The sequence below is a fragment of the Bombyx mandarina genome, chromosome 26 (genome assembly GCF_030267445.1).
Source record: "Bombyx mandarina strain Sakado chromosome 26, ASM3026744v2".
NCBI lineage: Eukaryota > Metazoa > Arthropoda > Insecta > Lepidoptera > Bombycidae > Bombyx > Bombyx mandarina.
The window spans coordinates 5,545,291-5,558,210 of NC_143232.1; the positions used below are offsets into that span (position 1 = coordinate 5,545,291).

A 12,920-nucleotide genomic window follows, 5' to 3' on the forward strand; every position below is an offset into this window, starting at 1 on the left:
AGCGTTTGTTTGTGTTGTATGCAAACGAAACAATAAATAAATAAATGCATTTCTTTTGACGACGTGAGCCGATGGTTCTTTACCAGCTTTAAAATGGCACCTCACTGCATGCGTCTCGACAGAGAGTCGTTCGAATGGAACCATTTAATGTTGGGCGACGTTCCTTTCAACACTGAATCTCCGACACTTCACATTATAATTGTAAGTCACGTCTAAATAGGCCGTATGCTCGTCTGCCTACAAGGGCAATAAACAAAATCAAGATTGGTCCAGTCATTAAGGGGAGCTTTTTTCTCACATGGTTGGCTGAATGAACTCACTATTCCTAACAAATCTAACCGCAGCGATGAGTTTAGATGCCATTAATAAATATATCAAAGCCAGGCTCACCGTAGCGCAGTGCTCCAGCGGAGGGACGAGCCATGCTACACGTGCACACAACACTGCACTAACTTGCCTCTTGAAGTAATTACTAGTAATTTACACAAGCGAGACTACAGGGCAGGATTTGGATTCACTCTTTAGAAGGGGTGCGGTTTCATGAAAAAACTTACATGAGGTTGATTGTAAATCTGGTGACGGTTGCGGACAACAAGTTCAACCTGCGTAATTTTGATACAAAACATTCACGCGGGCTGGTTTTAAGGTAGGTCGGCCATTTGACGTTTTGAGAACTACCTCGACAGATATTTGAAGAATCTCATACAGAATATTTCATACAATACTCTTTATTATTCCAATTGCTATCGTGGTCGACTTTTCAACTTAATTAGTAAAAAGTTTATATGGAATTGACCTCTAAGTCCTTCACGTCTCCCTCTGCATCCCCCCAGCTCCCTCCCCCCCCCCCCCCTTGTCCCGGCGTGCGGACTATGCTTTGTGGCCGTCGTTAGACCGCGGCGCGGCGAGTGCGCTGTTTAGCATACCGCTATCTGCCTCAGCTATGTTAATCTTACTCTGTAGTACAGTACAAAGGCGACCATTGGAACAGTGGGGTCACGTGTAGAAAATACTTTAATTTTAATACTTTAAAATTTACTGATAATCATTTTTGTGGTCTTTTGAAGATTCTACTTAAATTATTGAATTATTGAAATTATTATTGAAATATTATTGAATTTTTTTATTATTGTTTATTACTTAGATGATTGGACGAGCTCGCAGTCCACCTGGTGTAAAGTGGTTACTGGTGCCCATAGATATCCACAACGTAAATACGCCACCCACCTTGAGATATAAGTTCTAAGGTCTCAAGTATAGTTACAACGGCTGCTCCATCCTTCAAACCAAAACGCATTACTGCTTCACGGCAGAAATAGGCGGGGTGTTGGTACGCTTATATGTTAGTACCCTGTGATTACTTAGCATAAAATCATTAGCTTATGTTTGTTCGAGTTTTCAGTACGATTTTGTATCTTTTTTAACTTTACCTATTTTTTGTTTCATAAAAATGGTACAATGTTCACATAGCCTTCCAAAGCAGACGAAGATACGGCTCAACCGGTAAAAAGTGACCACCGTCTTTTATTGGCGTCAAAAATAAAACTGACACAGCCGAGCTGCTGTTTATCTCTCAAGACTCTTTGTATTTGTCGTCGTAGCCTAAAAGATAAGACGTCCGGTGCATTCGTGTTGAGTGATGCACCGGTGTTCGGATCTCAGGCGGGTACCAATGATTCTAATGAAATACGTACTCAACAAATGTTCACGATTGACTTCCACGGTGAAGGAATAACACCTTGTAATAAAAATCTAACCCACAAAATTATAATTTGCGTAATTACTGGTGGTAGGGCCTCTTTTGAGTCCGCGCGGGTAGGTACCACCACCCCGCCTATTTCGGTCGTGAAGCAGTATTGCGTTTTAGTTTGAAGGGTGGGGCAGCCGTTGTAACTATACTTGAGACCTTAGAACTTATATCTCAAGGTGGGTGGCACATTTAAGTTGTAGATGTTTATGGGCTCCAGTAACCACTTAACATCAGGTGCGCTGCGAGCTCGTCCACACATCCAAGCAATAAAAAAAATTATTAGAGGCGCTAACTGCTGCACCACCACAGTGACTTAGTCACGTTGTGGTACACGTTCCACTTTTGTTCACAGAAGGATCCAACATTAACATTTTAAGCGTACACAGTGTCCATTGCACGCATAATACCATGGATCAGTAATTCGTCAAGTGTATTGTGCGCATTGGACGCGTCAATGCGTGGTAATTATGTGCGCTTACACCGTGGGAAGCCTATTTTTAGCTTTTTATTTTGTAATCGTACATACATTGAACGAACTCACGCCGGCTCACGGCCAAACTGGTGTTAAGTGGTTACCGGTCCATAAGCATGACATGTGAGTGCTACCACCTACCTTGATACACGAGGTTTAACTCTCTATCCTATTGTACAGCGGCTAGTGGACGTTGGCGGTAGAATATCTATCGGACTATACAAGTTTTATTCCTTCTTTATTTTCATAAATTATTTATTTATTACTAAAGGAGTTTTTCCGTTATAGTAGATTTTTTATTTATTACTAATTAGACTTAGCTCAAAAATTGGCTCCTGCTTATCACCAGTTGGATCCAGTTATGCCATCACGCTTTTTTGTGAACAACATGTGGGTTTCTTAAAAAACTAATTATTTCCGGTGTATTACTAAAGGTATCTTGCATGGGTCTGGTCGTTAAGAGATCAATTAATGTAAGTAGAGCATGTATGTATGTCAACGAGGGGCCACCGGTCTCAGCGCGTGAGAACATGTCAGTAAAAACTTTGCTGTATCAATAAATTTAATAGTTTTAGCTTCGAGTAACGGTTTATAATTATCATAATTATTATTGGTTTAAAGCAAGTCATTTTATTTAGATGAGTAAAATTTATGATAAAACGGGCTTACAGAAAAATTATGGGACTATAGCCTGTTATTTCAGTCGAACCCAACCCCGACCACTGAACACGGGACTCATCACGCGCAGCGCGGCAACGAGCGAGTCCTAATTGCAAGACACGCTTCGTTCCAAGACAGCCTTCATTTTACCCCCAAAAATTTATCTCTCATCCATTTTCTATGCCACGGTCGATGCTTTACTTCCAAACGTCACTTTGTAAATCACCAAAGTGTCATTGTATTTGTGAACCAAATATTTTATTTGCTAATAGTCATTACGGTAGATTTAGGTACGATTTGATTAGTGAGTATTAAGTTAGTATCTTTGCTCCAGCTGCATACTTCTACGTGGGCAAGTCCAAAAGTCCGGACGCCGCGGGGGCAACGCGGCTGCGGGACGAGCGCGGCGGGGCGGGGGCGCTGCGGCGGTACCGCGGGGAGCCCGTCACCGTCTCTCTCTCTGACGGACTCACTCTCAAGGACATCCGCTGGTTCTCTGTCTGGTGCGACGAATACGCGGTGAGTCAGCTATTTGTCACTTCGCTAAAACCTAGTCTACTACTACTACTGCTACTACTATACTACCCCGACTACACAAGGTACATATTATTTATACTAATGGTTATATTACATGTAAAACAGAAATTTTGTATTAAAAAAATGATAGTATATAAAACTAAAAAACAGGTTTTTATAGAAAATACAATTTAAATAAACAAATTAATTTATTGTAAAAAAAGAGTGGGGTGCGTGGTATGAATAGTTATAAATACATATTTAATCGATAGATATGAGTAGAAGGATTATCTTTTTGATAATATCTTGAAACACCCCATGCTTTTTTTTAAATATATGAGTTTCTACTTTTTAGTTAGATTTTCTGGAAAAGCGTGATTTTTAGTTTTGATAACTATTATTTATGAAATATGTTGTTACAATGAAACATCAAAATGTCAATAATGAGCTATTAATTGATGCAGCGGTTGAATTAGGCTTTGTTAGTATTGTGGAAGAGTTGTTAAAATTTTGGCTAGTTAAAAAATTGGGGCTAATCTCAACAAAAAATCTCTAATCCTGATTATCCTAGTAAGGATAACGAGTCTAAGAGTTTTAATTTGTCATCGGTTCTTATCAAGAAATTTGATAACTTTTGAGTTAATCCGATGTTTTGAAGGGGGTCAAAATCATGTTCAAAGTGAAAATATTTATATACATTCACACTAACATAACATAAAATATGATGCTAATAAAAGCGTGTTAAAAACTACATTGGTCATGGTGAGCTTTTAATTAAAAGCTACGATCTCATCGGAAACATTTATTTATTCTTCTTTTTGATTAATTAGCGACGATGCTTCTGGTGTCTAATAGACGTGTATGGATTTGTAAAAACATTGGCTTATTTCTACGGTATTAGTCTTCGCTAGAACCTACTAAATCACCAAAACAAAAGCCGATAAAAGGCGAAACTCCACACACCGTCGGGGGCTCAGGTACTAGTTAAATGTCATCAGGCATCTCGAGGTAAAAGCGGTTGTCTGGATGAGATCGTTCGGAGTGATAAGACCGCTCGTTGTAATCTAATCTTGATTATTTGCATTCATTTGTTTTTTATTATTTTGGCGTGCAATAAGGCATTCCTGGGAACGTGCTCGTCTGAACATCCGGGAGATAAAGTGAAGACTGGTCTAGTCTTCTGAAACCGTCTCGGTTTCTTTTCAATTTGTTTCAAGATTCGAGTAATGGTCACTCTAGCGTTCAGTGCGCATATATGTGATTGCTCACTAATAGAAATAGTTAGTTATTACAGAGAGATATAGCAAAATTTATTTCGTTGTTATTAATTTATGACGCGATGTTTTTATAGAAGTCGTCGTGGCCTAAGGGATAAGACGTCCGGTGCATTCGTGTTGAGCGATGCGCCGGTGTTCGAATCTCAGGCGGGTACCAATTTTTCTAATGAAATATGTACTCGGCAAATGTTCACGATTGACTTCCACGGTGAAGGAATAACATCGTGTAATAAAATTGAAACCCGCAAAATTATAATTTGCGTAATTACTGGTGGTAGGACCTCTTGTGAGTCCGCACGGGTAGGTACCACCGCCCTGCCTATTTCTGCCGTGAAGCAGTAATGCGTTTCGGTTTGAAGGGTGGGGTAGCCGTTGTAACTATACTGAGACCTTACAACTTATATCTCAAGGTGGGTGGCGCATTTACGTTGTAGATGTCTATGGGCTCCAGTAACCACTTAACAACAGGTGGGCTGTGAGCTCGTCCACCCATCTAAGCAATAAAAAAAAAAAAAAAAAAAAATAGAGTTATAGTAGAGCTTAATGTAGTTGGCGGCAGTGTCTATAATGTAGTGGACGATAGCGAGTCGAACATCAAATAGAGAGCAAACATCTGTCTATTCATTGAATAAAACGACGAAATAAACATATCCAAAGAAGCTTGTCGGAAGCTGTTGATCATAAACCTATATTAAAACATTTATTCTCAGGTGAATTTCGGGGACGTGAGCATCCCCCGCGACCTGGACTATCCTAAGCCGGCGAAGGTTGGAGCGCTGCGCGGCATCCACGGCGTCTCCTCCGACCAGATCATCGTGGTGGATGCGCAAACACTGCTCATCACTAATTTCTCTTACGACGGAGAAGCTCCAGGTTCGTCACGATGTCTTTAGGGACAGTTCATTTAACGTTATGAAAGTTTCGCAAAAACAATTATAACCAAAGCTAGAAATAATTATTGGAGCTTTTTATTGAGTAGTTTCGGAAAATAAAACTCTCGATTTGATGTCATGGAAATACTTCTATTCATATTTATTTACATTGATTCGATGAACGTCACATTAATCATGTTATATAAACAACACTTGTCACTACGTCTATTGTATATACGTTTTTCTTTCATCAACTTATTTTCTCCGAAGCTAAGCGAAGGGAACATTGCGATTGTACCTTCAGTATTTAGTATTCAACCTTTATCAACCTTTTTAACCTTATTCAACCTTTAGTATTTAGATCATTTTTATTACAATCGGGGCTGAGCACAATGAGTCAATTTGCGTAAATACTGGGGGTGGGGTATATTGTGAGTCCACTGGGGTAAGTAACGGTCTCCTGGCTTTTCTGCAGTGAAGAGGTTCTGCGTTCAGTTAGCACGGTGCCGCGCGTCGGAGCCGGTTTTGTTGCGAGTCATCACAATTGACACAAGTTAATACGGATATGTTCTCCAACTACCTTAAATACGAACATATATCAGTTTAGTTTATTATTAGTTCGTTTACATCAAGTTAGACGAGGGCCCCTCAACCACACACCTACAGTTTTGAATTTACTTTGAATAACATAAATAAAATGTAATAATAACGAAAATAAGTAATTTAACATATATTTCCTTATTTTTAAATTCCATCTGGAGGGCACGATGGGGCTGAGCTAGTTTCTAATGTAATTAATATCGTACAGACGCGAAGTTCTGGGTGGGTCGCGGAGACCAGCCTTCACCGCAAGGCATCCGCATCCCCGACGAGAACGGCAAGGAAGATCCGCTCAGGAAATATGACAAGAAGACCATCGTCCTCACTCTCCCTGGGGTAAGAAGATATAATTCTTGCTCCTTCTCTTACTATTAATTACTAGCTGACCCGGCAGACTTTGTAGTGCCTCAATCGATAGTTAAAAGATCTAAGCTTTTGTATAAAATAAACTTAAAACAAACAAAAGGAATCCGTCCGACGAGGGACATATCAAAGGAAAGACAAAATTGTTATTTTTATTTAATTCCGAGAATTTGCATATTTATCTATCTTTTAAACCTACTCTGGACTTCCAAAAATAATTCAAGACCAAAATTAGCCAAATCGGTCCAGCTGTTCTCGAGTTTTAGCGAGACTAACGAACAGCAATTCATTTAAAAACCTAGTCTTGCCATAAATACTGTTACAATAAAAATAAAAAAAAAATCTATTCCAAATAATATTTATTACTTTTACAGTGTGTTAGTTTAGTACATAAATATAAAACAATTTAAAGTATAAAAAGGTTATTCGAAGTGGTTGTTGTTGTGTCCATTGGCTGCAATACAGTCCTTTAAACGTTGAGGCCAGTTATCAATAGAAGCACGCACTCTTTCCATGGGAAAATTTTTCACTGCCAATCGTACTGGTTGTTTACGGGACTCCAAAGTATCATCATATCCACTCTGATGAAGTTCGAAACGTTCGTTTCCAACCAAGACTGCGTAGACCGAGCTTTATGACCTGGCGCCGAGTCTTGCTGGAAGGACCATTCTTGATTAATGAACATGATGTTGTTAAGGAGCTTCACTACCTTCTCAAGAATGGTATCTTGATACATTTGTACCGATGTTTTGATACCTTTTTCACAAAAGTATGGCTCAGTCACTCCTTCATAGTTAATACCCCACCAAACCATCACTGAAGTCGGATAGTGCCCACGTTGCACTCTCTCGACTAATTGAGAAGTTTCCTTAGAGCTTTGAGCATAAATACGGTCATTTTGTTTGTTAAAATGTTGCTCAATTGTAAAAAAATTCTCATCCGTAAACAAAAATTTTCTATGACCTCCCTTTGCGTACCGCTTCAGTAGTTGTTTCGATTTTACCACCCTATTCTCTTTTAAATTATCAGTTAAGAAATGACCAGTACGTCTCTTATAGGCTGCAAGTCCTAAGTCATCTTTTAAAATACGCGACATGGTTCTAGGTGCTATCTTCATCTCCCGAGATAAAATCATTTGCTTCCGGACAGGATTTCTTCGAATTCTTTCCCTTACTGCTTTGACCACCTTTTACGTACTAACACTACGTGGACGGCCAGATTTATTTCTGTCATAAGTTGGAGGTCTCATTGCACCTATTAATAGCCCGGTACACAAACATTTTACTAATAACAAGTGTATACAGAGTTTTAAAAATTGCATTTGGCTCCATACCTACTTTGTGTAATGCAATCATAGCGATTCGGTTCTCTTTATCACCCCACTCCATTTTAATAACGCAAAATATTGTACAATGTATTGGCGCCAAAATGAGAAATCTGAATGAGCAATCATATAAAAATGTCAGATTCCAAATTCAAATGTAATATTTTGTTTATTTTTAATTGTAACAGTATTTATGGCCAGACTAAGTATATCTAGATGGTTTGTGTGTTGGGTACGACAGCTGGGTATGGGCAGCGGTGCCACTATGTCGGGACCTACTAACACGATCCGTTTCCCGACCAGGATCTGACGGTATTCGACATTGGTCACTTCGGCGTGTGGTGTGAGGCCTTCACAGTGGACTTCGGACACATCACCCTGCCGAGAGCGCAGGTCAGCAACGTGCCGCCCAGCTTGAAGATGTTGGGGGTCTCACCGCAGGTACGTCCTTATGTCTAAGAGTGTAGAACATAATATTGCATATCTCTAAAGAAGATGATTCTCAGTCAGTCAATATATATTTATTTATTAAGTTGCACCAACAAAGTGATCATCAATACAAAACATTGACAAATTGACAAAAGTTCATGGCAGATGTCACCTCAATTATAGGTGCAATCGACAGTGCATTAACAAAAAAAAAAAAAACTAAGATTTAAGTTTTACGTTTGATTGATTGCCTAAGATTAATTTATATTTAATTGGGAAATTATCCGCGAAAGATTTTTCCTGTAAGTTGCGAGACAATTAGAACAAATATCTATTTCACCTAAAATTAGTTCAGTGATGTTTAATTCATTAGGTAAACAACAGTAAAGTACAGTATCATTATATACGAGAACAGAGTCGCGGGTTCGGGACCGGGCGCGCGTCGCTATGTGTTCAGTGTTGTTGTTGTTATCGACAGGCGCGCATCTACCGAAAAAGGCTAAATACTGATTGTTGTGCTAATAAATAAACGCGTCACTTTAAATACAACAAAAACTCGACTCTTTCGTTTCACGTTCTATACATAATCTAATTTTTTCTTGATTTTGCCCCTTTTTTTATTACTTAGATGGGTCGACGAGCTCACAGCCCACCTGGTATTAAGTGGATACTGGAGCCCATAGACATCTACAACGCAGATGCGCCACCCACTTTGAGATATAAGGTCTAAGTCTCAGTATTGTTACAACGGCTGCCCCACCCTTCAAACCGAAACGCATTACTGCTTCACGACAGAAATGGGCGGGGCGGTGGTACCTACCCGTGCGGACTCACAAGTGGTCCTACCACTAGCATTCATGTTGTGCCTTCTTTAGGCTCTGGTGAGTACTTAATAACAGGTGAATCGTGAGGAAGTCCATAGCAATAACAAACATACAATCCCGCAATTCAAACATTGTTTACCTTTTAATACTCGCACAAACAAGAAGCATTGCTTTAGTTAGTCGAGTTACCGCGAGCTAAAACTTGAGTAAAACTTAATTCAACTTGTAGATTCGGTTTGTTTTCAAGTTAGCCTTGGATGCTGCGGCTTCGTTTGATCCCGTGATTACACTTAACTTCCACATCAGGGAACAGCTTCCGTGCAGCACTGCAAACGAACGCACGACTCGTTATTGGTTAGAACGCTTCCGATATGGAAATGTTGTTCTAATAAATAAACCCCGTGGTCGCCCGAATGCTAAAGTCAACAGCGACGAATTGAACGTGATAGTGGAAGCTGACGATGCTCAACCTATCGCTGAGTTAGGAGACACGGAAACGAAGGAATTTTGAACTGCATTGTGTTTGTGATGAAAAATTGTTTTCTTTGATAATTGTAAGCGGTCTTCATGTTGGTTCAGCAAGTAGGCAATGCCTCAAACTAAATGCTACCCCTAAAAAGTCATGGTTACCGATTGGTGGTCTAGTGCCGGTATAATTCATCAGCTTCTTACGAAATGTACATGATAAATTTTATATAATAAACTAGTTGTGGCAGACTTCGTAGTGCCTCAATCTATAAATAAAAGACCTAAATTTTGTATAAAACAAATTTAAAACAAACAAAAAGAATTTGTCCGACGGGGGACACATCAAAGGAAAAACAAAATTGTTATTTTTTTTTATTTCGAGTGTTTTCATATTTATCTACCTTTCGAACCTTCTCTGGATTTCCACAAATAATTCAAGACCAAAATTAGCCAAATCGGTCAAGCCGTTCTCGAGTTTTGGCGAGACTAACGAACAGCAATTCATTTATATATATAGATAACTAACAATTAATTAATAACACTTCCAATTAACTAAATATTATAGTTGTACGGCAACACAGCACGCACTCACTGTTTGACTAAACAATTATTATAACAAAACGCGATTTTGAGGAGACTTTTCTAAAAGGGGCCTCTGTGCAATTGAAAATATCTTCAAACAAAAAGGCGAGAGGAATTCAAGAAATATTTTGTTTGTGCGCTCCTGGAGCACTCGCGAACTCCCTTAAAGCGATTATCCTTGTGTACATATCTCTATATCCACTTGTAAGTGTTTCGGTAGCGCGTTGTTTGTTAGTCAGCCCGCTGCTTCATAAGTTATATTATACTATTATGTTACGTCAATGGCGATTTCATAATTACCTGCTTAGTATCTAGGTACTGCCTACGTACTATGCAACTGAATACCATTTGTTGAGCTCGTCTACCGGCAACATCTCTGAGGCTTGACGATGAACGGAAACTGCTCGGTTGTTAGTGGTTCTGACACTAATTAGTGTGTTTGTAGTATATTGTCATAGTTAATGTCGTGAGTGACCAGTCAGTATCAGGTATCGATAATGTATTTTAAAGGTCAACATCTAAAGTAACTGTTTTAGTTAAAATAATAAGAAATGTTTTTGGCTCCTTAATTATATAATATTTTGCGCTGCTTACCGAAGAGAAAGTAATGAAAATGAAACGTTAAAATAACAGAAACAAATCGGTTCACTTAGTTAATGAGAAGTTGTCTCGAGAGATACACTTTCGTTGTATCCTTTCATTTACTTGTTAAAATTAACGTCTAATATATATTTGAGTTAACAAAGGGTGGTCGCGTGAGCTCTAGATAGAGTCTGTAGAGCGTTTATAAATTCGTGGAACTTCGAGGCGAGAGATAGAAACAGCTCGTGCAGTAACATACATGCTCTACAGCATGCTTCATCAAACGCGGACTCCGATGTCTCTTCACCAATCGAGTATATACATTCCTATGTATGTGTGTATGTAGTTAAAACAAATGATTATGTATTCACAAGTATGTCACATTTTCTCAGAATATGCAGCTGTAAACTGTATTAATCTGTAAAACTTACTCCAAATATTTGAATGATAAAAATTAGAAATTATCGAGTTATTCATTGGCTTCTATTTTATACTAAAACACTTTTGTAAAGCTCACGTTGTCGTGTGTCGAGGGACGACCTTGAACCGGCAGCCCTGGCCCCCTCTGTGCGTAGCGCCGGCTTCTCGCAGTTTCATATTCCACTAGCTTTGTTATTATTAACGCCTTAGTTCGTAAGTCAAGTGCCGATCGCAGACTTCAATTAGTGCTCAGTGTGACGTCTCAAGGCAAACACAGTGTAGGGGTCCGTACAGCCTGGCCTCACGTGTGCGTCTCCGATGTACTACGTCAACCTATCGGATAGCGTTCTTAGTCAGCGGACTCAGTGTTCACGAGTATGCATTTAACAAGAATAATGGAGTTATCTAATTGAGCACGTCCTTTTTTTATACATATATTGCTTTTTTAGACAGACAGAGTTGCTCCACGGCCCGGTAAGTGTTCACCGTAGCTCACAGACCTCAGCGACGCCAGGGATACAGCTGCACTGCGGTCGACGCTAATGAAATAGTTGTAATGTAGACTCTTCCCTGGTAACGCTCCGTAAACTCACAGAACACAATTATTGATTATTTAATTTGAGGTGAAAGGCTTCATGCACTCCAATCACTTTATGATAATATTTATTTATTACTTACACTCAGAAAATTTCATTAATTTAACTTACTTGTAGAAAACGTTATATATACTGAATAATAAATTTCTTAAAATACGTACGTCACATCAAAACAAAGCTGGCTCGTGGCGTCTCAAAATGGGTGGCAGGAGCCACTTACTATGTTGATGGGCTCTGCTAGCTACGTCACCAATCACGATGTTCGACCAGCCCATACCGTGGGCCCCGAAGGTCAAATATTTAGGCGTCACCCTCGACAGTAGGATGACATTCCGCCCCCACATCAAGACGGTACGCGATCGTGCCGCCTTCATTCTAGGACGTCTCTACCCGATGATATGTAGGCGAAGTAAAATGTCCCTTAGAAATAAGGTGACACTCTACAAAACTTGCATACGCTCCGTCATGACCTATGCAAGTGTAGTGTTCGCTCACGCGGCCCGCATACACTTAAAATCATTCCAAGTCATTCAATCCCGTTTTTGCAAGATAGCCGTCGGAGCCCCGTGGTTCGTCAGGAACGTCGACCTCCATGACGACCTGGACTTAGAGTCCACCAGTAAGTATATGCAGTCGGCGTCCATGCGCCATTTCGATAAAGCGGCACGACACGAGAACCCTCTCATCGTGGCCGCCGGTAACTACATTCCCGATCCTGCGGACAGAATGGAAAGCAGTCGACGTCGCCCAAAACACGTCATCTCGGATCCTCCCGATCTACTAACGGTGCTTCTAGGTACTTCAAGCACCGGTCACCGTTCTCGTTGAATCCGTCGCTTGCGACGAAGGGCTCGACGAGTAAATTAACTCCCAGACACAGCCCACTGAGTTTCTCGCCGGATCTTCTCAGTGGGTCGCGTTTCCGATCCGGTGGTAGATTCTGCGAAGCACGGCTCTTGCTAGGGTTCGTGTTAGCAACGTCATCAGGTTTGAGCCCCGTGAGCTCACCTACAAAAGTTAGGGTTACGCTGACATAGCCTCTCAAGGCTCTCAGCTTAGGTAGGAAAAAAAAAAAAAAGCTACGTCAGCTGGTCTGCCGAACTAAGCTGGATGTTAGTATAAATATCACTACGACTCTTGCTATGAATGGTGGCCGATGTATACAAAGTATAGACCGATTACTTA

General features: G+C 40.1%; 1 protein-coding gene across 1 annotated transcript in view; it reads left to right on the forward strand.

Annotated features, from left to right (window-relative positions):
- Skeletor (DM13 and DOMON_DOH domain-containing protein skeletor) overlaps nucleotides 1-12,920 on the forward strand; it is a 58,967-nt gene that overhangs the window by 18,613 nt on the left and 27,434 nt on the right. Inside the window, exons 3-6 of the mRNA XM_089738880.1 lie at nucleotides 3,217-3,401; nucleotides 5,386-5,548; nucleotides 6,356-6,483; nucleotides 8,138-8,275. Of these exons, the coding sequence (XP_089595006.1) occupies nucleotides 3,217-3,401; nucleotides 5,386-5,548; nucleotides 6,356-6,483; nucleotides 8,138-8,275 (614 nt within the window). The remainder of the gene's footprint in view (nucleotides 1-3,216; nucleotides 3,402-5,385; nucleotides 5,549-6,355; nucleotides 6,484-8,137; nucleotides 8,276-12,920) is intronic.